A 24,347-nucleotide genomic window follows, 5' to 3' on the forward strand; every position below is an offset into this window, starting at 1 on the left:
GTTGGGAAGGGTGTGTGTTGGGAAGGGTGTGTGTGTGTGCGTTGGGAAGGGTGTGTGTTTGTGTGTGTTGGGAGGGGTGTGTGTGTTGGGAGGGGTGTGTGTTGGGAGGGGTGTGTGTGTGTTGGGAAGGGTGTGTGTGGTGAGGGGTGTGTGTGGTGAGGGGTGTGTGTGTGGGGAGGGGTGTGCGTGTGGGGAGGGGTGTGCGTGTGGGGAGGGGTGTGCGTGTTGGGAGGGGTGTGCGTGTTGGGAGGGGTGTGCGTGTTGTGAGGGGTGTGCGTGTTGTGAGGGGTGTGCGTGTTGGGAGGGGTGTGCGTGTGGTGGGAGGGGTGTGTGTGGTGGGAGGGGTGTGTGTGGTGGGAGGGGTGTGTGTGGTGGGAGGGGTGTGTGTGTGGTGGGAGGGGTGTGTGTGTGGTGGGAGGGGTGTGCGTGGTGGGAGGGGTGTGCGTGGTGGGAGGGGTGTGCGTGGTGGGAGGGGTGTGCGTGTTGGGAGGGGTGTGCGTCTTGGGAGGGGTGTGCGTCTTGGGAGGGGTGTGCGTCTTGGGAGGGGTGTGCGTGTTGGGAGGGGTGTGCGTGTTGGGAGGGGTGTGCGTGGTGGGAGGGGTGTGCGTGTTGGGAAGGGTGTGTGTGTTGGGAAGGGTGTGTGTGTTTGTGTGGTGGGGGGGAGGGGTGTGTGTGTTGGGAAGGGTGTGTGTGTGTCGTGGGAGGGGTGTGTGTGTTGGGAAGGGTGTGTGTGTGTCGTGGGAGGGGTGTGTGTGTGTTGGGAGGGAGGTTTGTGTGTGTTGGGAGGGGTGTGTGTGTGTGTTGGGAGGGGTGTGTGTTGGGAGGGGGGTGTGTGTTGGGAGGGGGGTGTGTGTGTGTTGGGAGGGAGGGGTGTGTGTGTGTTGGGAGGGAGGGGTGTGTGTGTTGGGAGGGGTGTGTGTTGGGAGGGGTGTGTGTGTGTTGGGAGGGGTGTGTGTGTGTGTGTTGGGAAGGGTGAGTGTTGGGAAGGGTGTGTGTGTGTGCGTTGGGAGGGGTGTGTGTTTGTGTGTGTTGGGAGGGGTGTGCGTGTTGGGAGGGGTGTGCGTGTTGGGAGGGTTGTGCGTGTTGGGAGGGTTGTGCGTGTTGGGAGGGTTGTGCGTGTTGGGAGGGTTGTGCGTGTTGGGAGGGGTGTGCGTGTTGGGAGGGGTGTGCGTGTTGGGAGGGGTGTGCGTGTTGGAAGGGGTGTGCGTGTTGGGAGGGGTGTGCGTGTTGGGAGGGGTGTGCGTGTTGGGAGGGGTGTGCGTGTTGGGAGGGGTGTGCGTGTTGGGAGGGGTGTGCGTGTTGGGAGGGGTGTGTGTTGGGAGGGGTGTGTGTTGGGAGGGGTGTGCGTGTTGGGAAGGGTGTGTGTGTGTGTTGGGAAGGGTGTGTGTGTGTTGGGAAGGGTGTGTGTGTGTGTGTGTTGGGAAGGGTGTGTGTGTGTGTTGGGAAGGGTGTGTGTGTGTGTGTTGGGAGGGGTGTGTGTGTTGGGAGGTGTGTGTGCGTGTTGGGAAGGGTGTGTGTGGTGGGAGGGGTGTGTGTCTGTGTCGTGTGTGCTGGGAGGGGTGTGTGTGTGCGTGTTGGGAAGGGTGTGTGTGGTGGGAGGGGTGTGTGTCTGTGTCGTGTGTGCTGGGAGGGGTGTGTGTGGTGGGAGGGCGTGTGGTGGGAGGGAGGGGTGTGTGGTGTGTGTGTGTGTGTGGTGCGAGGGAGCGGTGTGTGTATTGGGAGGGGTGTGTATGGTGGGAGGGGTGTGTGGTGGGAGGGAGATGTGTGTGTGTTGGGAAGGGTGTGTGTGTGTGTGTTGGGAGGGGTGTGTGTGTGTTGGGAGGGGTGTGTGTGTGTTGGGAGGGGTGTGTGTGTGTGTGTTGGGAGGGGTGTGTGTGTTGGGAGGGGTGTGTGTGTGTGTTGGGAGGGGTGTGTGTGTGTTGGGAGGGGTGTGTGTGTGTGTTGGGAGGGGTGTGTGTGTGTGTTGGGAGGGGTGTGTGTGTGTGTTGGGAGGGGTGTGTGTGTGTGTTGGGAGGGGTGTGTGTGTGTGTTGGGAGGGGTGTGTGTGTGTGTTGGGAGGGGTGTGTGTGTTGGGAGGGGTGTGTGTGTGTTGGGAGGGGTGTGTGTGTTGGGAGGGGTGTGTGTGTGTTGGGAGGGGTGTGTGTGTGTTGGGAGGGGTGTGTGTGTGTGTGTTGGGAGGGGTGTGTGTGTGTGTGTTGGGAGGGGTGTGTGTGTGTTGGGAGGGGGGTGTGTGTGTGGTGGGAGGGGGTATGCATGTGTGGGAAGTGAGGGTGTGTGGGGAGTGATTGTGTGTGGGAGAGGGGTGTGTGGTGGGTATGGGTGTGGGAGGGGGTTGTGGTGGGTATGTGTGTGGGGGTGTATGCGTGTGTGGGAAGTGAGGGTGTGGGAAGTGAGGGTGTGGGGGGTATGCGTGGGGGGGGGTGATTGTGAGTGTATGTGTGTTTGTGAGGGGGTGTGTGGTGGGTATGTGTGGGTGGGAGGGGGTGTATGTGTGTGGGAGAGGGTGTGTGTGTGTGGGAGGGGGGTGTGTGGTGGGTATGTGTGTGTGGGAGGGGGGTGTGGGGGGGTTGTGTGTGGGCGTATGTGTCTGGGGGGGTATGCGTGTGTGGGAAGTGAGGGTGTGTGGGGGGGTGTGTGTGTGTGTGGGAGGGGGGTGTGGTGTGTATGGGGGTGTATGCGTGTGTGGGAAGTGAGGGTGTGTGGGGGGGTATGTGTGGTGGGGTGTTGATTGTGAGTGTGTGAGTGTGTGGGAGGGGGTGTGGTGGGTATGTGTGGGGGGGTTATTGTGAGAGTGTGTGTGGGAGGGGGGTGTGTGTGGGAGGGGGAGTGTGGGGGGGGTTGTGTGTGGGCGTGTGTGTCTGGGTGGGTATGCGTGTGTGGGGGGGGTGATGTGTGTGTGTGTGGGAGGGGGGTGTGGTGTGTATGAGGTATGTGGGGGGGTGTGGGAGGTATGTGTGTAGTCGGTATGTATGTGTGGGCAGGTATGTATGTGTGTGGGGTGTGTGTGTGTGTGTGTGGGGGGTGGTGTGTGTGTGTGGGGTGGTGTGTGTGTGTGTGTGGGGTGGTGTGTGTGTGTGGGGTGGTGTGTGTGTGTGGGGTGGTGTGTGTGTGGGGTGTGTGTGGGGTGGTGTGTGTGTGTGTGGGGTGGTGTGTGTGTGTGTGTGTGTGTGTGTGTGGGGTGGTGTGTGTGTGTGTGGGGTGGTGTGTGTGTGTGTGGGGTGGTGTGTGTGTGTGTGTGTGGGGTGGTGTGTGTGTGTGTGTGTGTGTGGTGGTGTGTGTGTGTGTGGGGGGTGGTGTGTGTGTGTGTGTTTGTGTGTGTGTGTGGGGGGGGTGGTGTGTGTGTGTGTGTTTGTGTGTGTGTGTGGGGGGGGTGGTGTGTGTGTGTGTATATTTGTCCAGTTGCTTTGTTGTGGTATGTGCTGGGTTCTTGGCATCTCTGCGTTTCTGCCATTATTCTTGGTATTTTTACTTTCTATAGCTTTCATTGTTTTAGCATCATTGACCTGGTTCACGGTTGTCCAATGATCTCTGTATTGGACCTCATCTACACCTCTGCTGACCCACCTCGTCTGTTGATCCTCACCAGTGTTAGTACCCTGTGACATCCTTCACTTTTCTGCCTACTGTTGCTTTAGCCTGGTCTATTACTCTCTGTTATCTGCCAGTGCCTGCTAACTTGGTAGTCTGAGTCCTCAAAAGGGGTCAACGCCTGCCTTCAGATACCGGATCCGGACATCTACTATGGGTTGTCTTCACCTGAATGATACGGCGGTATAGCGGCATATATATTAGAGGTGTTTCCATGTTGCCCATGCAAGTCACAGAGAAAACAGACACGTTTCTGCATTTGTAATATCAGTGCAATCCATGTTTATTACTCCATAACATCATTTGAATCACAGATGTGCCGCAATGCTACAGCCAGACAGAAGCCGTCCTCAAGATTTGTATCATAGCATTTCTGACCCTATCACACAGAATTTCTGACCCTGTCCCGTTCTAGGGTCCAGTGTCAGCTCATGTTTCAAAAAAAAATAAACACAAAACGTGGATTTTCTCTGTAAGGCAATTTGTCATAAAACATTCCTTGTCCCATTTTATCGTTATTTTTTTGGGGGGATATGTGAAGATTATATGGTAATAAAAGCTACAAGAAAGCACAGGGACCTCTTTCAAAGTATAGGTTTAGGTTATTCCTCTATCGACATTACCAACCATCTGTAGGGCCACATCTATTACCCATGTACAGACTGAGCAATGCAATGGCCTGGATGTAACATCGTACCCTGTGGCTAAGTAGATCGTGAAGTGTAGCCACTCTTCTTGGGTACCAGGAGAGATGGGTATTCCATTTTGCTGCTGGTGTACTAGAAGGATTCTTCTGCTTTGGGTCACCCATTACTGGCATGCCAGGGCACAGGGTCCTCACTGTAAAGCAGCATTGAACTGTCTAATGTTCAATAGATCCTACAGTATAGCCTCAACCTTATGTACTAGGAACAATATAGAAAATTGTATTGCACTTTAACAATTCTATATGGTCTTCATACCAAGAAGAACTGATGTGACGGACTATATGGAAGGGTAAAGTGCCGGCAGCAACGAGCTATTTGTCTCTCCCAGAAGCAAGCATAGGTCGTTCAATTATTAATCTGATATTCATAATCTTTTCCATTATAATTTATTTCAACATTATAAAAAAAAAAAAAAAAAAAAAAAAAAAAAAGAAGACCGCTTTATATACATATATAAGTTTGCTATATCCTTATATAAATCGATAGTTCTCGAAGAACCGCTCATTCACTTAGGAATGAACATGTAAAATAAACGTGGCCTATTGTTAGTGGGTAAAACATTAGATTTGTCTGAAATATTGGAACGTCTCTAAAAGTAACATTTTCTTCAAAGAAGTTTCCCGATTTTATGCAAACAAAGCATAAAATCAATGTAAATTGAAAAATGTGGCTACTTTCTAGTATTTAGTGTTTCAATTACTTTTTGTGTTTTAAATCTGTGCTTGCTGTCAGTGAATGTGGGTGCATTTTGAATACATTTAGAGGCTGAAAACCTGTCATTCATGGCTTGATACCAGAGAGAACTCCGATACACTTAAAGGGTTATTCTCGATTATAAAGTGATGACACTTTATGATCAGTGGGGGTCCTACCACTGGGACCCCCACAGATCCTAAGAATGAAGGGGCCCCTTGTAAATTTCCTCTGTATATCGGTGCTCCCAGCCACCCGCTGTGCAGGGAACTAGTCACCCCATTCATGTAAATGGGTCCGTGCTGCTGCAGTACTCCGTACAGTGGGTATCTGGAGCGCCAACAGTAAAGGGGACGCATCACTAAATCAATGCTGTGGCCCTTTCATTCTCGGGATCGGTGGAGGTCCCAGAAGTTAGACCCCTACTGACCATAAAACGATGACATATCCTAGCGATATGCAAATACTTCATTAGATGTGAATATCCCTTAAAGAGCCCTGCAGCTGTGTATACAAGCTACAATAGGATTTCATTCTCTGGATATACAAGAATGTTTATATTCACTGACAACAAGCATATGTCTTAAAAACAGCGGGTACTTTTTGTTAAAGTTACGGAAATTATACAAATTATAACCTTCATTTACATAAAACTGGAAACCCCCTTGAAGGCAATGTCATATTATATGGTCATTTTTTACATTTCCATCTATATTTTTCTTTTGGTCAATAAATGTGCTTCTCTATTTTAGGTCTCTTGCACCTATTCTATTCTTACCATCTACAGTGGGAGATCATGCCCGAGGCATCATTCTCTGCTAAATCTTCTTTGCTTGAAATCTTGCATAGCAAAGTCCTGCAGGCACAGCGGAGTGAAGGTCTGACCTGTTCATGCAGCAACTAAGAGAAACATACAAAAAATGAACCGTACTAACAATTCAATGAACAGGGATTTTAAATGACCCCCTTTTTGGCTCCTGTACTGTGATGATCACATTATACACTCCATTTCTAAAAACAAAAAACATTTTTTTTAGTGCAGATCCTGTGTTTTCAGCCATGAAACACTCAGACATTCAAGACTTTTTAAAGGGCCTCGTGTGCGCTTTAAATATGGATTTCTAAAAAAAATAATAATGCATATAAAGGGTTAAATTAGTGGATGCTGTGTGCACCCACAATACAGAGTTGATGGGAAGTGGGGTTGAAAGTGCCCATACACATAAGAACGAATGTCGGCTGAACAGACAGATTTCGGCAGGACCGGTTGATCATCTAAAGGGGGGTGAGAGAAGGATCGGGCATGTTGGATTTGAACATGCATGACCCTTTGCGCTCTTGGGAGATAAGCCGCTGCCCAAAGTGTCTGGCAGCCACTTACTCTCCTCTCCTCATAAGTACACTTGGCCAAACCTAGCGTGCATGTATACGGGGGTGGGGGGGGGGGGGGTAGAGGGGTCGTTCAGGAGGCTCGCGAATCGAGATGTTCAGCCAACAGCTATCTAAGGTGTATGGCGACCTTTAGGACAGCACACTGCTGCCACCTTCTGGCTAAACTGGTCAAGTAGGTGGTATAGTGTAATATAATCCTGGTCTGTTTCTAGAGAGAAGATGGTTCTCCTTGAGCCAGGAGATCCCATCACCCTGTACCCCACCTATTTCTTACCATTGAGGGGGAATGTATATAGTGGACACCCATGACAAGGAACTTGTTTTCTAAGGGGTTCAATAACTTAGTAAATAACGCTAACTAAAATTCGACCTTTCTGGTTTTCAAGAGCTGATCCCAAGGACTGCATCTGACGGAGGAGGGGAAGGAGCATAGTTTGTAATCCAGAAGACTGCTCTACATGAAGGAAACATTCATAGGGACAGAGCCCACGCTAGATCAGATGCTCAATCTCAGTTAATGAAGGAAGACTTGAGGTAATACAGAGAAGCCCTCAGAATGGATCCTGGTGATATATTTTACAAGACAATGGAGTAGTCACAGTGCTGGAACGCCTGCAACATGTTAAAGCACTAATTCAATTACTTATGAGGTGCTTATGAAACCCTAGAGACCTGAATTTCAGAAAATCTGTACATGAGCTCATTTCATAGGATCCTCCCGTTTTCAAGTAAGCGCAGCGTTCAGAGATACAGACACCGTTCTCTATTATATCTTTAGCCGGAGGGGGGGCCAGTAACACCGAACCAAAAGGTCCCTTAGGCTAGGGTTGAAGTCAGAATGCGTAATACACTTGCAAGGTGCAGCGCTTAGAAGGCGACTCGATCCTCCTGTCCCCTGTTCCAGCAGAGCGTGCTGTTCATGGTAGCAAAATTGTCTTCTTCTTCCTGTTCCTTGGCAAGTTCAATGAAGACCTATAGTGATAGTTACATATAGGACATGGTCATTGTTACAATAGGGAATAGATAAACATATATACTTAGCACTCAACATTTATTGCATTAGGTCTTATACATTCACCACCAGAACTGCACTTACATCATTGGCTACTACACGGAATTAAGGGGCTTTTAAACTGGCCATTTATCGGGCAGACAAGCGTTCATAGAACGCTGTGTACACAGGGCAGCGATCAACAGATGGACGAGCAAAGGCTGGATCATCTGCTGATCAGATAGTTTTAAAAAAGTACAAAATTATCGTTGACGGCAGCACATCTTGGAGTGTAAACAGGGAGACGCGCTGCCGACATGATAATAATGGATGGGGACGAGCGATCAGAGTAACGACCACTCGTCCCCATCCAAAGCTCCTTGTGGCGCCGATCAGGGAGATCTGCAGCTGACAATGATGATATTTTCTGCTGAATAAATGATATGATCAGCCAATGAACGAGCATCTGTTTACACAGAGCAATTATTGGGAACGATCGGTCATATGAATGCTCGTTTTCCCAATCATCGGCCCGTGTAAAACAGCCTTAAATGCAGCATTGGCTGTGACTGAAATAGTCATTATCATCGGTAAAAAATAAAGAAAGCCATTTTTCTCCACTAGTACCACAAATTTGACATTATTCCCTGCAAAGAGAACTTTAATATTTAATTAACTGGATGTTACCTGTTCAAGCGTTGACTGAGAAAAGCTGTACTCCTCAACATTAAAAGAACGCTTCACTAAAGAAAAAGAAACACAAACCTGCTCAGTTTAATGCATAGAACAGCAGCCGTTGTCAGGACTGGGATATCAAATACAATAGTCCTCAAATAACTAAAAATCCAGCAAAAAAAGCCAAAACACTTCTGGGGTAACGGCCCAAAGTTCCTGCTTTAGGACCCTTTTACCCATTCATTGGAACCATGACAATTCCAGAACACTGCAGGATTAAAATAGTTTACAGGTTGTTAGACTGGAGGGTATAGCTGCTTTGTATCCCGTGTACAGAGCAGCTGTATCTAGCTTTACACCTGAATCTGTCAGGTCAGCAGCATTGTTGGGTTCAGTGTCGGCGGGTCCTGTGTGTCTGACATGCAGGATCTAGGTGTTACCCATCACATCGAAGTTCATAACTTAGATGTGATAGATAACAGGACCCGCTGTCACTGAACGGTCATTCTCGCTGACCTGACTGATTCACGTCTCAGCGCTAGATACAGCTGCTCTGTATACCAGATACAAAGCAGCTGTATCTCAAAAAGTAACAATAATTTTTAATATAAAGTATTTAGAAAGTTGCACCAAACACGATCTTACCTTGCTCCAGATTGAAGAACGCCTGTGAGAGGGACTGAACATCACTTTTAGGAACTTTGTATGACATCAATGAAGCAAAGCTGAAATAAGGACAGAATTACTACAATTATCAGTTCTGAGTTCTGACAAGCTCTTTCCATAAGGGCGGACGGATTTAGAAGAAATGGGAACATGATCTCGGACACTTTGTCCCCCGCTGAGTCAGATGGGTTTTAGTCTTGGTGGTCTTCCAATTCACCAGAATTCATTACTTGCATATAAACTACTTCCCGTTCCATCTTACGTCTTTCCCTTATGTCTGTTATATGTTAGTATTGCATTTTTTTTGTTCTTCTAATAGTATATGGGCCACGTGGTTTGTGTATTTGAGACCTACAGTGGGCAATGTAGATACTAATGACCTGAAGACATCATTGTAGACGTATAAGTCAGACTTCTCCTACTTCATCTGTTACTCTCTCTGATGCTTTGCTATTATGATCTATAAAACAGGGGTTTATTTTAATATACTTTTGTAATCGGTAAAACTTAAATAAATACTAATTTAATCTAAAAGGCAGACCGAGGTATAAAAGGTATATAATAAGGACACGTAAGATGCCGTAGAGCTGTATTGGTCATTTAACGGTTTGGGATCTTTTCTTACCAGAAAGCAGAGATTGGAGTTTACACCAAACTGCAAAAACCCTTTAATGATAATGCCAGAGGTCTGCATTATGTGTTCTTTGGGTGAGCGGGGTAACCTCAATAAAATCAACACTTCTTGGCTATCTTCATTAGCCCCAATAAATGGATTATGAAGATGAACAGAGCACACAACATTAAAAGCAGATCTCATACCAAAAATGCTGCTGCCCCCTTCTGATGTTTAAAGTGTAACTAAACTTTTCAGGTCATAGTGACATGTCAGAAGTTTTAAACGGTGGGGGTCCGAGCACTGAGACGCCCACTGATTGCTAAAACAAAGCAGCAGAAACGCTCGGGTAATCGCTGTGCCGCTCCGTTTTCTCATGGGCTTACCTCGGAGCGGTGTATGGGCTCAATAGAAAGTTCATGAGTCCGTACACCACTGCCTCGGCTTTCCGAGGAAAGCCGAACAGAAACAAAGCGGCACAACGCTCACCCGAGTGCTTCTGCTGCTTCGTTTTAGTGATCGGTGGGCGTCTCAGTATTTGGAGCCCCACCGAACAAAATTTCTGACTTGTCACTATGACACGTCAAAAGTATTTTTTTTAAAGTTTAGTTCCCCTTTAAATAATTTGCTGGTTATCTGGTTGTTGTATGGGAGATTTGGATTTACATAGTTACATAGTTTGTACGGTTGAAAAAAGACACAGGTCCATCAAGTTCAACCAAGGGACGGGAAAAGGGAAGTAAAAAACGTCTACACATAGGAGCTAATATTTTTTTGTTCTAGGAAATTATCTTTGCCTTTTTTGCAGCATCTCCTGTCCCTGCTGTGACGGCTCCTGCGGTGACTATTCCATAGATTCACAGTTCTCACAGTAAAGAAGCCTGGTCGCCTCCGCAGGTTGAACCTTTCTTTTTCCAGACGGAGGGAGTGCCCCCTTGTTTTTTGAGGGGGTTTTACATGGAACAGGATTTCACCATATTTTTTGTATGTGCCATTAATATATTTATATAAGTTAATCATGTCCCCCCTTTAGTCGTCTTTTTTCAAGGCTAAATAGGTTTAGTTCTTTTAATCTTTCCTCATAACTTAGATTCTCCGCGCCCCTTATTATCTTCGTTGCTCTTCTTTGTATTTTTCCTCCTTTCTATGAACTGGAGCCCAGAACTGAGCTGCATATTGTAGAGGAGTCCTCACTAATGCTTTGTAAAGTGGCAATATTACATCCCTGTCCCGCGAGTCCATGCCTCTATAATACACGACAATATCTTGCTGGCCTTTGAAGCAGCTGATTGACATTGCATGCTGTTATTTAGTTTATGATTTACAAGTACACCCAGATCCTTCCCAACAATTGACTTCCCCAGTGTAGCGCCCCCTAGGACATATGATGCCTGCAGATTATTACACCCAGATCCTTCTCAACAAGTGACTCCCTTCACAGACCTCTCTTGGCGGCAGGCATTAGGGAAATGTTTCAGAATCTCCCGGTGTAGGATCTCCATCTGCTGCACCCCAGAATCTGCATCAAGCTTCAAATCTAAGGAGAAATGCCGACCAAATTTGCTCTTCAGGTGCTGAACTGACCCAATATATCTGGAATGGAAGACAGCAACAAATTATATTACGTGTTACATTTCATTTCTGCTCAGCCAGCTAGTATACTTCCATGACTGCTTCTGCCCTAAAGATCCACACTGTAACAACCTATAGCACTGAAGTAATAGCCATACAATATTTTAGCCTGTGCTAGATATCATATCTCCCATGTATACAAAGACTCGGATGGGTCAAACTCTACAACCCTTGTCTCACCCAACAGGAGACATTAGGGACAGTCAATCTGTCGCCACATACATTAGATGGCTTTGACAAAATCCAGCCACTGGATATGCAATAAATGTCACTATAGAGGGGTCTGACTGCTTGGACTGGAGTGCAAGGTCCCTATTTCCTGTGGAGAGGTCACCACTTCTGCATGATCATGCTCTATTAAAGTCTATGGAATATACAGAAACTGCGGTGGCTGTGCCAAGTCAAGTGGATAAACCATAATAGTAAATGACTGGAAAACTCCCTTATCCATGAGAAGTATGGGCCACGCAGCGGATCTCTGGCCTGCACTCACCTCAGCTGCCCAGATACCATAATTGCCACACGGTCGCACACCGCTTCCGCCTCCTCCATGAAGTGTGTGGTTAGCACCGCAGCCTGATCTTTGCCTTTGAATGTAGACCGTATCACTTTCCTGAAGATGCATAAAATAGAATAATCCTGAACAAAGCACTAATAAAGACTAAAAAAAACAACAGCAGCATTTTCAGAATGCTCAAGAGCGAGATAAAAACACAATAACCGTTTATAGTACAAAATAGTCATACAAAGTATACAAAGCAATGTATGCTCACCACATGCGCTGCTTTGCCTTGGAATCCATGCCATTGGAAGGCTCATCCAGCAGAACAACGGCAGGATTACCCAGCATGCTGAGCGCAAAGCACAACTGTGGAATAGAAGACAAGAGAATACAATATATTGACAGATCGATCCCTGTAGAAACGTTTATCTCCAGGTCAATTGGAGTGGATAAAGTCACCTTCCGCTGAGTTCCCATGGAGAGCTTCTTCGCTGGTTTATGGAGATCTTCCTTCACGTCTAGAGTTTCTGCGATCCTGTACACAATGCAGAGGTGACCATTCAAGCAGAACTGAACACGGCAATATCATGCTTCCCACCTACTGGTACTTCATATAGCATATGTCTAATACGGCACAAAATGATTTACCCATCATGCTGTATAATGCATGCCGGCAGGTCAATGTGGTTGCAATAAATGGCATAGCCGAGTTACAGTTTACAGCAGCTATAATATCTCAGCCTGGAATATCCTGGCCTGGTAATCTATATCATGGTTGTACCTGGGCTGCTTGGTCACAATCCTTGGACAAGGCTATAGTGTGCCAGCAGGCAACCTGGGTACAACCATAATCCTATATTTTCACCATAATATGAAATCCATATAAATTCATAGACATATTATATAACAATTGAGAACAATACAAGACCATGTACCTTTTTATGACTTCTTTTAGGTTGCTTTTGATCATGCCTTTGATAGATCCGTATGTCTCAAGGTGTTCTTCGAACGTCACCTCCGGCCAGAGATGGTTTGTTTGAGGAGAATATCCCACAAATCGTACTGGAGCATCACCTCGGTCCGCAGAGTCTGAATCCCCTATCAAAATCTAAAAACACAATATCAAGCAGATCTCCTATTATTGCTCACAAACACATGCAGATTTGGAGGTCGTATTAATATATAGCGTTATAGTGTCAGAACATTATCTCCGATCAAAAGTAAGCGCCGAAATGTCTGATGCACCAGGACCAGTGAATGAAAGAATCCTTACTGACCTGTCCGGCATTTGGGTCTGTCTGTCCCACCATCATGTTTAGTAATGTGCTTTTCCCTGATCCGTTTGGCCCCACCAATCCAAGTATCTCCCCTGAAAAGAACCAGAGATGTGCAAGACACCAAATGAATAGGAATATAGATTTGTACATGCATTCTTAGCAGTCATGAGTTCTCACCTTTTCTTACACAAAACGATATATTATTGGCCACCAGTTTTCTCATGGTCTTTCCAATAATGGTTTTGCCTCTTTCTTGATATTCTTTGTGTACGCCACTGACCATGACAGCAGGTTTCTGATGGGAAAACAAAAAGGATAGGCTATAAAACATTTCTAGAACCCCAAGCTAGGCTTAAAGGAGTATTCCCATTACATAATATTACGGCATATCGTTAGGATGTGCTATAGGGTCTGACTAGAGAGACCATCCTTGCCCCTCGATTACGGAAGTAGTAAAAGTCTCTTCAGCTTTTTTCCTTCACAGCAGACATTCAAGTGAACTGGGCTGTGTTGTAGTTCCCTGCACAGCGGAGGGTCAGGAGTGCTGCTGTGCAGGAAAAATACTTAAGGAGCAGCAGCGCTAAACTAGCAGTGCAGCCCCTTCATTCTGAGGATTGGTGGGAGTCCTGGAAGTCGACAAGTAATAGCAAATACTTGAGATATGCAATCACTTGTATTAGTGGGAAAACATCTTTAAATTACATAAGAATGTGTAAACCGACCGTTCAATTGTGTAGGTTCTACTTAATGGACACGGGTAATAGACGGACTAATGTTTTCCATTAATAAAAGACTATTATTAGAATTGTACAGAAAAAACATATCAAATGCTCTGTGTATTGATATTGTTTTGGGAGCCAAAAATACATTTATTTTCTACTGGATGGGTAGCAGAACTGCACTTAAAATCAGAAAAACTATCCAGCTTCAGTCAAATGAAAAGCTTTATCTTAAATTGTTTTAGGCGAAGGTATTTAAAATGAACTAAAAAAGAGTTTTGGACAATCCCTACTTGATGACAATAAACTGATCACAAAGTGTTCCGCTGCTTTGACCCCCAGCGATCAACTGTAATCCGTGGGGGAAACTGGCTGTAAGTTTTTATTCTCCCTGCAGCGCCACCACAGGGGAAATGATAGATTACACAGTGCCCATTCATATAAAATCGGTGGTCTGTGAAATGATGGACATCACCTTGGAAGAGAGAGAAGTTCTGTATAACCGCTGTCCACTCTGGCAAAAGAGATAAGAATCCTGAACAGAGGACCCCCTCTATTAACTCAGAATTACCCAATAGGGCATATGAAAATGGGTTTTCTAAACAGGACAACCCCTTTAAAGAGACTCTGTCACCATCTCCTACATAAGGAGATCGGCACTATAATGTAGGTGACAGTAATGCTTTTTATTTTAAAAAACGATCTATTTTCACCACTTTATTAGCGATTTTAGATTTATGCTAATGAGTGTCTTAATTCCTAAGTGGGCGTGTTTTTACTTTAGACCAAGTGGGCGTTGTACAGAGGAGTGAATGTATGACGCTGACCAATCAGTGACCAATCATCATCATGCACTCCGTATCAGTATGTGCTGTCTTATACTAACACATTAACGATACTGAAGTGTTTAGACAGTGAATAGACATTCCACGGAATGTCTATTCACAATCTCTGCATTTCGTTACTCTGTCTGTGGTAGTTACAGCAGAGCAAAGCGTAATCTCGTTGTAACCCGTCATCTACCGCGTAATCTCGCGAGATTACGCTTCCTCTGCTGTAACTACCACAGAAACAGTAACGAAGTGTAGAGATTGTGAATAGACATTCCGTGGAATGTCTATTCACTGTCTAAACACTTCAGTATTGTTAATGTGTTAGTATAAGACAGCACATAAGGATCTAACAGGATCCCTATGTGCTGTGTAAATGAATGGAGAGGAGAGCATGATGCTGATTGGTCACTGATTGGTCAGCGCCATACACTCCTCTGTACAACGCCCACTTGGTCTAAAGTAAAAACACGCCCACTTGTGCATTAAGCAACTCATTAGCATAAATCTAAAATCGCTAATAAAGTGGTGAAAACAGATCGTTTTTTTAAATAAAAAGCACTACTGTCATCTACATTATAGCGCCCATCTCCTTATGTAGGAGACAGGGCACTTATAATGTGGTGACAGAGCCTCTTTAAGTTGTGAACTTAAAGGGTAACTAAACTTTTAACATGTCCGAAGCACTGAGACCCCCACTGATCGCTAAAACGAAGTGGCAGAAGCGCTTGGGTGAGCGCTGTGCCGCTTCATTTCTGATCAGCTTTCCTCGGAAACCCGAGCGAGTGGGACTTTCTTTTGACACCATACACCGGTCTAAGGAAAGCCGATCAAAAACGAAGCGGCACAGCGCTCAACCAAGCACTTCTGACGCTTCGTTTTAGGGATCGGCGGGGTCTTAGTCCTCGGAGCCTCACCAATCAAAACTTCCGACGTCAAAAGTTATTTAAAAGTTTAGTTACACTTTAAAAAACTATAAGTTAGTCTTTTTTCTGTGCAGTATTGGGGGGGACAGGACAAAAAAATGAAATAGTCCCACACTCCAGCTCAAGAGGGGCAAGTAGATTGAGCAGAGTCTTCTTCTGCCGGTGGCGTCTGTTGCACCCAAATTCCTCCGAGCTCTGCCTAGCAGAGGAATTGTTCATAGGGACTAAGAAAAACTTTCTCAATCTCACCAGTTTTGGTTTTTATTACACATTGTGTTATAAAACTATCACAAATAAAACGTCCTTCTGGAGCTGTAGTCCATACCTCGTAACAGTTTGAAGCCATATACTCGCCAACTCTAGCTCTTTCTACCCGCACATCCTCGTCTTCATCTTCAGGGACCTCCGTAAACTTCCACACCTTGTTTTTTTTATCTTTTGTTCTGCGAGAAGGTGAATTCAGAATAAATAAGCAATAATTACATATTCTGCGGTGTGCCCAGAGATAATTGGAGCCTGGAAATCTTAGAAAAGAAAGGGACCCATATAAACCATTTTCTTCTGTACGTACCTGAAAATCGGATCTTTTCTGATGGATTTGCCTCCATTCTTTGCCTCCAGGTAGCGCAGAATTAGGAGTAAAACCACACACTGCAGATAAGGCTGCAAAGAAATGTGAGACGGAGTCTTTTAGCAGCTTCATTGGATGTAGTACTGGTTATTTATTTACAAGGATGGAGATTTGACCTGCCTAGAAATATCATTTTACATATGGGGAGAATAAATATTTTCTAGACAAGGGTGGATTAGGATCTCTTTCATTCTGTGTTCCCCATCAGAATTAATATACGGAAGTCTTATCATAAGGTATTTATACATGGACGCTACAAGCATCCATATATCCCAACGGGAAAAGAAAAGGGATGACCACACGGAAGCCCCATTTTAAACTCATAGGGATGCGGTTGTCACTTTTCCATTTCCCATCTCATTACCCGAGTGTGAGTCATTGTACATTGTATAACATTCATGCTGCATGACATAAACCAGTGTTGCCAACCCGGGTTCCCTGGAGCCAGGTCAGAAGAAAGCAGCAGGGAGAGCCGTTACTTTCACAGTAGTGATGGACTGCTGCTCAAAGATCCCTGGCAAAGCGGTCAACAAATCTGAGCCAGAATACAGCGCTGGGCAGGAATACAATGCTATACCCCCCCCCCCCCCCCCTTTCATACACCAAGAATCTTTGAGGTTGGAATAGAAGTAGGGGTTCAACGTGAGTGCCAAAAATGTCAGGGGGTTCCTCCATGGTAATAGGGTTAGGAATGACTGACCTGAACCACTGAGGTGCGGACAATGCAGTAGAAAAATAAAAGTCAATCCCTAATATAATGCGATTGTCAAGATCATATTTATTTAGTGCAAGAGATTCAGATAAGAATCCAGCTGACATTTACGTGTTCCATGAGTTTTCCATCAGTAACATATTATTATGTGATTATTATAAGTTATTGGTTGTACTCAGATGAGGGTGGAATCATCATAGACCGGTCTGAAACATAAATACATAAAACTATTCTATACTTACAGATATAACGGACACCAGCACCCTGCCCAATTGTGTGTAGCTGTTTTCATCACTTGAAACTTTCCAGGACATCTGCAACAAATAACTAAATGTGAATCTTACTGGGATGAAACCGATAACATGCCATCATTAAACGGGATGTCCGTATTATTCTTCAAAATGGCACATAGGTTCCCCTAGGTCCGGTCCGAAAAACAAACTCCACTATACAGCACTCACAGGATTTAGCGCACCTTATTGATGCTGTTCAGATTCATGACACCCTTGCATGTCCGAAATGCCTAAATGACCGTTCAGAGCCGCATTAGCAGTTCGATAATTTAGCATAAATGATACAATCAGCCGATGAACGTGCATTCTTCGGCGGTTCGTTGCCGTGTTTACACGGGGCAATGATCGGGAACGAGTGTTCATATAAACGCTTGTTTGCCTGATAAGTGGCCGGTGTAAAAGGGTCTTTACTCAGTGGCAATATTTTAACACAATGTGATCACACCTTGTAAGAGAAGATTTGCACAGATCTCCTTTAACCCCTTGTTATCACGGCCATTTTAAAAAGTTTTTCTCCTAGCCTTCCAAAAGCCATAACTTTATTTTTCCATTGGCCGCTGTATGAGCCTTTTTATATATATATATAATATTGCTTTTAGTATGTTATTAAAATAAATTTTATTTATTTGTGTTTTTGTGTTGTACTTTTTACTTTTTTCTTATTTTTACTTCTCTATGGGGGCTGCCATTTTTTTTTCATCTCTGTATGTGTCGATTAACGACACATACAGAGATGGAATACGGCACATACATCCCCATAGAGAATGCGAACGTGAGCCATTCCATTCTCTGCAGCGTACGCCGTCTGTGTGGGAACGGCGCATGCGCCGCTCCCACACAGACCAAAAGGAAGCTCGTTAGCAGAGCGAAATCCGGCGCCATTTTCATGTGGACCGGAAGCCACGGCCGGACAGTAAGATGACGACTTCCGGTCCACAGCGACGACGCAAGGTATAGGGGCGGAGGCAGCAGCGGCGGCAGGAACAGGTAAGATGTTTGTGTATCTTCGTGTTATACTGTCTGATTACCACTGTATCTAATCCTCCTACACTGTGAATTCACTCAGAAAATGACGGCACACAGTGTAGGAGGTTTGAAGATTCAACCCCCTCCTTCTCCTGGCACTAGCCAGAATAAGGGAGGGGGATTGTGTGATGACACTAGAGAGTGTGTCTACCCCAAATTTGCAGCATAAAGCAATGAAATTGCTTTACCACATTGCCAATGCTGCAATTTTGGGAACTGCTCCCTCTAGTGCTCAGCACATGGAAATGTTATAAATTAGAATCTAATTTATAATATTTCCTGACTTGTGAAAAAATTAAAAAAAAATTAAAACAATGTGTAATCACTTATATACTAACTGTTTAACTGAAAAAAAATTCTAGCGACACATTCCACTTTCATCATCTTTCACTCTATATCCACAGTGCCACCTAGTGGTTATGGACAGGCTTTGCAACATTATAGATATAATTATATGATAAAGTATGTATACTCTGATATGAATACAATAATCTAAATATAATATGAATTCTAGTTAATGGATGAAAGAAAAAAAATATTATATATATACAGTAAACATCCCTTAGTTGGTCTGATGGTCTGGAACTCCCGATAATGCATGTGTTCGTTGCACGATAGATACACTTTAAAAAAGGCTATGTAAACCCTCGCAGCCTTTTGTTTTTTATAAACTATTTAATGTATGTGTTATGCTTTTTCAAACATTTTTCTAATAGACATAAAAAAAACAAAAAACTTTACTTAGTTTTAGTGCTGCAGCTTCTATGTTTTCACTATACATACTTGCACCGCTGTAAGGCATGTTCACATAGTATGTGTTTGAGGCAGAAAAATACGCGACTGATTTCAAGGGAAACATTCTCTGAATCTAGGCGTTTTTGGAGCGGATTCAATGGAAAATCAGCTCCAAAAACGCTGCAAGAATTTACAAAGCAGTAAGTCGTGTATCACAAAGTTTTGCTACTGTGTTCCTCCTATATGTTGGATTTCTGAGGTTTAATGCTATAAAAAGAGATGCAGGCAAAGATCTAACACAATAATGAATAGCGCTTACCCGAGAAAAACAGATCAGGACCCCAATCAGTGGGTAAATGGGAATAAATATGGAAAAAAGATCATGACAAACTGTAGAGATCAAATCGTTGCCAATAGCAGAAGCGAGCTCGATAACGGTGATGGTGATTAAGCCGGTCTAAGACAAAAAAGAGGTAACCTGATTATTGAGTAGAATAGTCAACCAGGTCAGAACTTCTGCAGTAGTCATCAGGTCACTCGCAGCTTTTTTCCGCTATAGGGAATAACTGAAGTCATGTGTGTGACCACGGCACCATATAGTCCTAGCCCAAAGTAGATCCGTGACTGCCCCAGCACATCGGGACCTATGGCTCTGGAGTTAAGAGATTATGATTTTCTAACATGGCTTGCAAATAACTAGAATTACATACGTTTTGATTAAAGGGGATGTCTCAAGTGTAAGAATGTCTAGGATCTATATACAACACAACGATTTGTATAGTGGGATCACTCTCTGTAGCGTGCCATGAATCCCATCACTATGCATCAGCGCCGTTAGCACAATAAGCTATTGTGTCTCCATGCCACATGCATAAAGTGCTGCTGGCTGGTAGCATCGGTGGTCTACGAGTCCCCCAGATTAGGGATCCAGCTGCATTTGTCCATCCATCCAAAGTCAGTGTAAATCAGGATGTAACCGTAGCAGAGCTGAGTGTGTAGTTTGGCACAGCTCATCATATCACAGTGTGTTGTCACTGGTTTCAATAGAAATTCAAGCGAAGATACTGCACTATCTTGATGCACAAACAATGCCAATTACTATTTCCGCTCAGCTACATCTGCATGAATGGTTAACAATTAAATTACCAGCACAGTACGTACCATTGAAAACAATATTGACCACCACTGCCGAGTGTCGCTGATTTGTTTGTAGGTAAAGGAAACAACGTAAGTCAGGAGAACAGACGCAGGAACGAAGCCAATTAAGCAGAATGTCTGAAAACATAAAAGACACAGCAATATGTATATACAATGATATCCCATCCAGCTACCTCCGGTGCATCATTACTGAGAATATAACGGTCATGAGCAACCCTGGGATCTGCATGAAACACCCTCTTTGCGGTCGCAGTCTTTTCATGCGGATTGTAGTGAAGCTCACGAGGCAGGTGAAACTTAAACAGCCACTAACTTTTCAAACAACTAATGTTAATCTAATAGTATACCGGATATCAAACAACTTGTAATTTACTTACTGTTAAAATTTTGTTCTTTTATTAATGTAAATTCTGTGTGACGTTACTGCCACTAGGTGTCTCCCTTCCTGTAATCTGCTTCTAAAGAGAACCTTTCACCTGCCCCTACTGTTCCCATACATGTGCAGCATGTAATGGGGAGGGCTGTACAAACCTTGGGGCACTTTACATTTTTCCCTCTCTTCCTCCGTTATTTAGATATCGGTGGCGTTATATTTGGCACCCGATATTTAAATAACCCCCTGAACGGTCAATGGAGAGTGTAATTGGTAAGGCTGCGTGTAAAATCGCTGTGACACTGTCCAATCAGCTACGGACAGTGTCACAGCAAGAGCTGGAGAGAGGACAGCGTGTGCGCTCTCACTCTTCAGCTCTCGGCAGACAAGCTGAACAAGACTGATTATTTTAGAATTATTTTAACCCAAATATACTAATAAAATTTAAATATTTTTTTCCATTTCTAATAGGAACTACAACTCTTTTCCTCTTTTCCCTATTCCTAAAATATAATAAATAACATTAATTGGTGGTATACACCGTTGTAGTTCCCCAAAAACTCACTTTGTATATATAAATAAGTGAGGGTATCAGCAAAATCTCTATTTTGAACAAGACTGATCACTCGTGAGAGATCACAGTCTTGTCCTTGTCTGTCGAGAGTTGAAGAGTGAGTGAGAGCGTGCTCGTGCGCCCAGCTCCGATGCCAAAGATACTCCCACCGCCATGGAACAGAAGAAGAATTCACCTTCTCCTCTTCCGTGGCGGAGCTGTGCGCATGTGCGCACACGATCTCCTCCCTCCTGCGACACTGTCCGTAGCTGATTGGAGAGTGTCACAGCGATGTTACACGCCCCCTTGCCAATTACACGCCCCATTGACAGTTCAGGGGGGTATTTAAACATCAGGCGCCAAATATAACGCCACCAATATCTAAATAACGTAGAAAGATAGGAATTTTTTTTTATAGTGAGACCGGGTTTGTACACCCCTGCCCATTACACGCTGCACATGTATGGGCCGGTGAAAGCTTCTCTTTAAGCAAAATCTGTCAAGTTACAGAGCAGAATTAATGGAATGCAGAAAGTGGATGTGTCTCTCTTCAGTACCTGTTAATACAAGTCTATGGAGACGGGAGGGGGGAGCAGGAGCAGAGTGAGAAAGAAACACAGACGTGCTGCAGCTTCCTGGTAAGTGTTATATCTCACCCCATTGCTGGGTTCACAGCTACACTGCTCAATACTGCTGTATAGTCTCCTTTATGCTGCTGCAGCTTGTGATAGAAGAGAATCCTGCTCTCCTACCACTATCTATGTATGCAGTGTATAGAAGACAGGATAGAAGTTAGGCTTTGCCCACTAGATCAGAGACAACTGAGAATTAGAGAGAACCTGCAGAAGGGAAAGCTGCTAAATAACGCAGAATACAGGCCAGAGATAGTGTTAATCCTCTTGTGACACATATGACAGCTTATTGTGAAACATTAGGTCCACTTTTAGTGGGCTAATTCCAGGCAAAAACAGGATTTTGAGTATTTATAAACACACTTTTGAGATTATTTACATATTGTTAGTTACATATTGTTATACAAAATGCTACCATACCCAATATACAGAAGTGATATTAGAACATATAGATCTATAATATAAGTCAGCTTACCAAGGTAATAAATGTCCCAACATACAAATGGATTCCCTTATTGAATATGAATAAGGTCCCCAGCATTATGACGAGAATAATAAAATACAAAGGCAAATCGACTGCAGCTTGACCGACCCAGTAGGCAGACTGGTAAAGGCCGGACATCTTCAACTGAGTGTAGGCTTTCACCTTGTGAAGGAAATAAAAATATGAAGTACACATTAAAGCTATGTAAACAGTCGAAAGAGTTTTTGTTTTTCTTTGTTTTACTAGTAAAAAGTTCAGTGTTTTGTGCAACTTTTTATTAAAAATAATTTTTACTTTTTGAGATACAGCTGCTCTGTATTCAGTATACAGAGCAGCTGTACGTAGCTCTAAGACCCGAATCCGTCACATCCGTGGGACTGACGGGTTCAGTGTCCACCTGTTACCCATCACATCGAAGTTCATTCAGCGTAAGATAGAGATGCTCTGTATACAGAATACAGAGCAGCTGCATCTCAAAAAGTAAAAATTATTTTTAACTAAAAACTAAATGTAGAAATTGCACAAAACACATTGATTGACCTTTTCATTAACAAAAAAAAAAAAAAGTCGCTTTCAAAGGTTTACATAGCCTTTAAGACTGATCACATTATTCCTTCATTTACAAATTGCAAGTTTGTAGATGAATAGATGGACCTGTATACTCAGTAATGTGAATATCACTTAAGGAGATTTTCTGCAAACTCTGCGTTTCAACTCCTCAGTTTTTTCAAAATGTCTGCTTGTTGTCAGTGACTGTAAACAATCACGCTTACTACCGTAAACCAGAACCAAAGTGTTTCTCTAAATGAGAGGTTTCTAAATTTCAGTATATACAGGAAATATGATGACCTCTGCATATGTTGGACAAGTATACCTGTCATCCTGATCACAATAAATCCTGATGTACTATCCTGTATAAACTTTATGTTGTGACCATCCATGTGTATGCACCTAGTCTCCTCAGAGAGACAACTGATCCCCTTGAGATGTATATTTTAACACTTACATTCAGTGATATGAAAATGACAAATCCTGGTAAGTAAACAGTAATAATAATTCTTACCTTATGGTTGTATGTGTTTTCCATTGCAAAATAAGGCAGCATGCCCGCAGCTATAATTCCCAGGTAAATAACCAGAAAATACAGAGTAGTTCTGAATGTTAACTCCAAATATTCCTATTGATATAAAAATAGTATATCATTATTATACACATTCTTTGACATACAGCAGTGTATTTTAAGTGCAGGGACCTGGTTATTCCTGCATGGGTATACCTGCCTATTGCAGACAATATATGCCCACTGCGTATAATATTTGGGCATATAAATCCAGGCAGATAATCTAAATAAAAACTTTTCAGGATGCAATGCTGTCACTTATGACGTACATCACTGGCAGTGCAAGGGTTAAAGTAGATGTCCCAAGACCTCAATCACATAAAAATGTTACTTATCTGGGGACATCATGGTTTTGGGGCTCTACCTGCTGCCTCTCTTTCTCAGCAACTATAATTTTTGCAATCAGAAGTGACAGAGAATGGACATCTTTGCAGCAGGTCCCACAAATGAAGCCATATGGATGACCTGACACAACTTCAGCTGTGGTACTACGACTGCTTACCTGAGGGAATGGGCTGCTCCACACCTGGATGCTCTCATTCACATGCAGCTGTCTTAGCAGAGTGTTACTGATGATGTTAATAAGGACGGGCAGAGAGTGGACCATGCTGCTATTAAACACAGCTTCGTATGTGAAATACTAGAAGAATGACAAGAAGAAACCAGTCAGGAGCATGAAAATTGGATTTTTGTACTCACCGTAAAATATTTTTGTTGTTACATTTGTTGGGGGATACAGCACCATGGGTTTAGACCCTAGCTACTAGGAGGCTGACACTAGGTAGGAAGTATCGGCTGCGTCCTCTCCCATAGAAACTGGCTAAATGAGTTAGTATTGAAGGCAGAAGGAAAAGACAAAACAAGAACATGTCCACGGTCCCCGGAAAAAGACAACAAAAATAGCTAGTACAACAGGTTCCGGGCCTGGAACAAACCAAAAAAGGGGAAGGACCTGTGTCCCCAAATGAATGCAACGACTAGTACAAAAATCTAATTTTCTCATTTATAACATTGGGGGACACAGCACCATGGGACAACCTAAAGCAGCTCCAGAGGGTGGGAAGAAAAATTAAAGTAAAAAGAACAGCAAAGCCTAATGCACAGCTGTCTGTAGCACCTTGCAACCAAGGCTGGCATCAAAGGAGACCAAGAAATGGATCTGGTAAAACTTAGTAAAGGTGTGCACCGAAGACCAGGTAGCAGCCTTTCATCCTTGAGCAACTGAAGCTGGATTCCTAAACCGCCAAGGAGGAACCAACAGCTCTGGTAGAATGGGCAGTAACCCAAAGGAGGTGGACTTTACCCCTTGGACCGATAGGCTTCCGAGATTACAGACCATATCCAACGTGCAATGTGGGCCATGGGTGCCCCCAAGCCCTTGCACGGCCACTCGGGACAAATACAAAAAAAGAATCAGAG

At 44.1% G+C, this 24,347-nt stretch overlaps 1 protein-coding gene across 3 annotated transcripts in view; it reads right to left on the reverse strand.

The window, feature by feature from the left end:
- Window positions 1–3,833: 3,833 nt before the first annotated feature.
- ABCA5 (ATP binding cassette subfamily A member 5) overlaps window positions 3,834–24,347 on the reverse strand; it is a 145,257-nt gene continuing 124,743 nt past the window's right edge. For all 3 annotated transcript variants that reach the window (XM_075845150.1, XM_075845151.1, XM_075845152.1), the window contains 18 exons: window positions 23,431–23,568; window positions 22,872–22,985; window positions 21,800–21,970; window positions 19,770–19,883; window positions 18,928–19,065; window positions 16,797–16,868; window positions 15,783–15,874; window positions 15,537–15,654; window positions 12,914–13,031; window positions 12,737–12,828; window positions 12,395–12,567; window positions 11,919–11,994; window positions 11,731–11,825; window positions 11,451–11,570; window positions 10,769–10,918; window positions 8,692–8,771; window positions 8,059–8,114; window positions 3,834–7,352 (listed from right to left, as the gene is read on the reverse strand). In XM_075845150.1, the coding sequence (XP_075701265.1) occupies window positions 7,248–7,352; window positions 8,059–8,114; window positions 8,692–8,771; window positions 10,769–10,918; window positions 11,451–11,570; window positions 11,731–11,825; window positions 11,919–11,994; window positions 12,395–12,567; window positions 12,737–12,828; window positions 12,914–13,031; window positions 15,537–15,654; window positions 15,783–15,874; window positions 16,797–16,868; window positions 18,928–19,065; window positions 19,770–19,883; window positions 21,800–21,970; window positions 22,872–22,985; window positions 23,431–23,568 (2,022 nt within the window). In that variant the 3' untranslated portion in view covers window positions 3,834–7,247. The remainder of the gene's footprint in view (window positions 7,353–8,058; window positions 8,115–8,691; window positions 8,772–10,768; window positions 10,919–11,450; window positions 11,571–11,730; window positions 11,826–11,918; window positions 11,995–12,394; window positions 12,568–12,736; window positions 12,829–12,913; window positions 13,032–15,536; window positions 15,655–15,782; window positions 15,875–16,796; window positions 16,869–18,927; window positions 19,066–19,769; window positions 19,884–21,799; window positions 21,971–22,871; window positions 22,986–23,430; window positions 23,569–24,347) is intronic.

This window comes from Rhinoderma darwinii, chromosome 13, assembly GCF_050947455.1.
Source record: "Rhinoderma darwinii isolate aRhiDar2 chromosome 13, aRhiDar2.hap1, whole genome shotgun sequence".
Classification (NCBI taxonomy): Eukaryota; Metazoa; Chordata; class Amphibia; order Anura; family Rhinodermatidae; genus Rhinoderma; species Rhinoderma darwinii.